At 53.6% G+C, this 2,360-nt stretch overlaps 1 protein-coding gene across 2 annotated transcripts in view; it reads left to right on the top strand.

Moving 5' to 3' along the window:
• EEF2K (eukaryotic elongation factor 2 kinase) overlaps positions 1 to 2,360 on the top strand; it is a 59,815-nt gene that overhangs the window by 54,409 nt on the left and 3,046 nt on the right. For both annotated transcript variants that reach the window (XM_045284423.1, XM_004705734.2), the window contains one exon: positions 1,391 to 1,569. In XM_045284423.1, coding sequence (XP_045140358.1) covers positions 1,391 to 1,569 — 179 coding nt within the window. The remainder of the gene's footprint in view (positions 1 to 1,390; positions 1,570 to 2,360) is intronic.

Below are 2,360 nucleotides of genomic sequence, written 5' to 3'. Positions count from 1 at the left end.
GTGCACAAGGCCACCTGAGCTCATCTAGTCCAGCGCTACAACCCTAGTTTGCCGGGTGTGCCACCAGTCATTTTCAGTGTACTTTCCTTCTGTTCAAAGCAGAATGGAGTCAAGGTAGGTGATCGCAACACCATTACAACCAACCACTTGTTTAGAATGATTCACCCAACAAACATCTATTGAGCCTAGGCTGTTGAGCCAGCTCTGGGAGGACAGCAGGGAACCAGGCAGACAAGGCCCTTGCCTCTTTGGAGCTCATGTTCCAGTCAGGGGAAACAGATAATTAACAAATGAACAAGTAACCGGGAAAATTACAGATGGAGGTCATCAGGGTAAGGACACGGGGTGTGGGGGGACAGTGTCTCTGAAGAGGTGATGGACAAGCAGAGGGATGCGGATCCAGCTGTGAAAAGAGTTGGAGGCAGAACGTTCTAGTCAGAGGGAACAGCAGGTGCAGAAGTCACATGCAGGCAAGAGCTGAGTGTGTTGGAGGAAGAGGGAGCCCCGCGGCGGGCCTGGCACGGTTACTGAGACTGGAGGGTGAGCAGGATCTTGGTACAGGGGGCAGGACAAAGAGGCAAGGTCAGGAAGACCTCACGACTATTGTTTCTGGATCGTTTTGTGAGACCCACAGACCGCTTGCTTCTCAGTACCCCTCCCATTGCCTTTTCCTGGTATGCTATTAATAGTTACCACATGCTTCGGGCTATGGACCCAGTGCACCCAGGAAAAGACAAGGCGGTCTGTGAGCCTGTGTGCTCCCGGCTTGGTGTGTTCAGCTTCGGGTGGAGCCTAAGCCTGCCCGGGGTGGTTTGACCACATGTGCACTGCCAACAGGGAAAATGGTCCAGGGTTGAGGAGTAGAAATGAGCTCTGGTGGCTCAGTGGTTAAGTACTCAGCTGCTCACAGAAAGGCCGGATGTTCAAACCCGCTGCTGTTAATTGGATGGTTCTAGAGACTACAGCAAAGGGTCCACCTCACCAATCCTCCTACCTGAGTGATGGGGCAGACTAACCCAGGCACCCTACGAGGGCCTCACTCCCTCGCTCATTGTCTGGAGGACAGGGTTCCCAGGACTGGCAGTCTTTATGGGAGTAGGAAGGCTCCTCTTCCTGGTGGTTTCGAACTGCTGACCTGGAGGTTAGCAGCCCATAAGGGCCTTCCTGTCTTCGAGATTTTCTACATCCTTCTGTTGGCTACGTGTAACTTACTGATTTTGCCAAGGAGAGCTTGGCATCTTGTATCCACGGACACTGAATGCCCCCCACCCCCTCCCCTGGATGGGTGCCATTCTGGATGGGCCCTGGAAGGGTCCCCCTGGGATCCCTGACTTGGCCCTCCTGTCCCATTGCCTGGGTGACCTGCTCCTCTCCCTGTTTTCCTTGGCAGGTCCCGAGACTGGTTAGAGGCCCTGCACTGGTACAACACTGCCCTAGAGACCACGGACTGTGACGAGAATGGGGAATACGACGGGATGCAGGATGAACCACGCTATGCGCTGCTGGCCAGGGAGGCCGAGATGCTGTTCACCGGAGGCTGCAGGCTTCCCAAGGACCCACAGAGATCAGGTAGGGACTAGCCGAGCTGCCCCTGGGTGGGATGGGCTGGACAGGGAGAGGCATCATCCCCGTCTCACTGGAAAGCATGGCCACATGCAAGGCTCTCCCCTCAGGGCGTTGGCAGCTCTGGTGGGGGAGGAAGATCCCTCTTTGGCCAGGCTGGAGACCCACGCAGGGCTAGCCCAGGAAGGGGCGTCAGGGCGCGCCTGTGCCGGTGGATATTTATACCGTGACAGCACCGTGGCCTTGGAGTTGATTCCACCATGACACTCAGGGTGGCCCCGGAGTGTCAGAGGAGACCGCGGCCTAGGAACGTTCAATGGTGTTGGGTGGTATAGGTCACCAGGCCTCTCTTTTGAAGCACCGCTGGGTGGAATCAAACCATCAACCTTTTTCCCTTAGCAGCAGAGCTTGTTAACTGTTTGAAGCACACAGGCATTTCTGTCAGATAGAAGTTATATACATTCTGTAATTTCTTTTTTTTAATCGTTTTATTAGGGGCTCATACAACTCTTATCACAATCCATATATACATCAATTGTGTAAAGCGCATTGTGTAAAGCGCATTGCCTTCATCATTCTCAAAACATTTGCTCTCCACCTAAGCCCCTGGCATCAGCTCCTCATTTCCCCCCTCCCTCCTTGCTCCCCACTCCCTCATGAACACTTGATAATTTATAAAGTATTATTTTGTCATATCTTTCCCTGTCTGACGTCTCCCTTCACCCACTTTTCTGTTGTCCATCCCCCAGGGAGGAGGTCACATGTAGATCCTTGTAATCGGTTCCCCCTTTCCAACC

This window comes from Echinops telfairi, unplaced genomic scaffold (genome assembly GCF_000313985.2).
Source record: "Echinops telfairi isolate 266 unplaced genomic scaffold, ASM31398v2 ScPeMD7_5;HRSCAF=22, whole genome shotgun sequence".
Taxonomy (NCBI): domain Eukaryota; kingdom Metazoa; phylum Chordata; class Mammalia; order Afrosoricida; family Tenrecidae; genus Echinops; species Echinops telfairi.
This window is presented reverse-complemented; position numbering and strand designations above follow the sequence as displayed.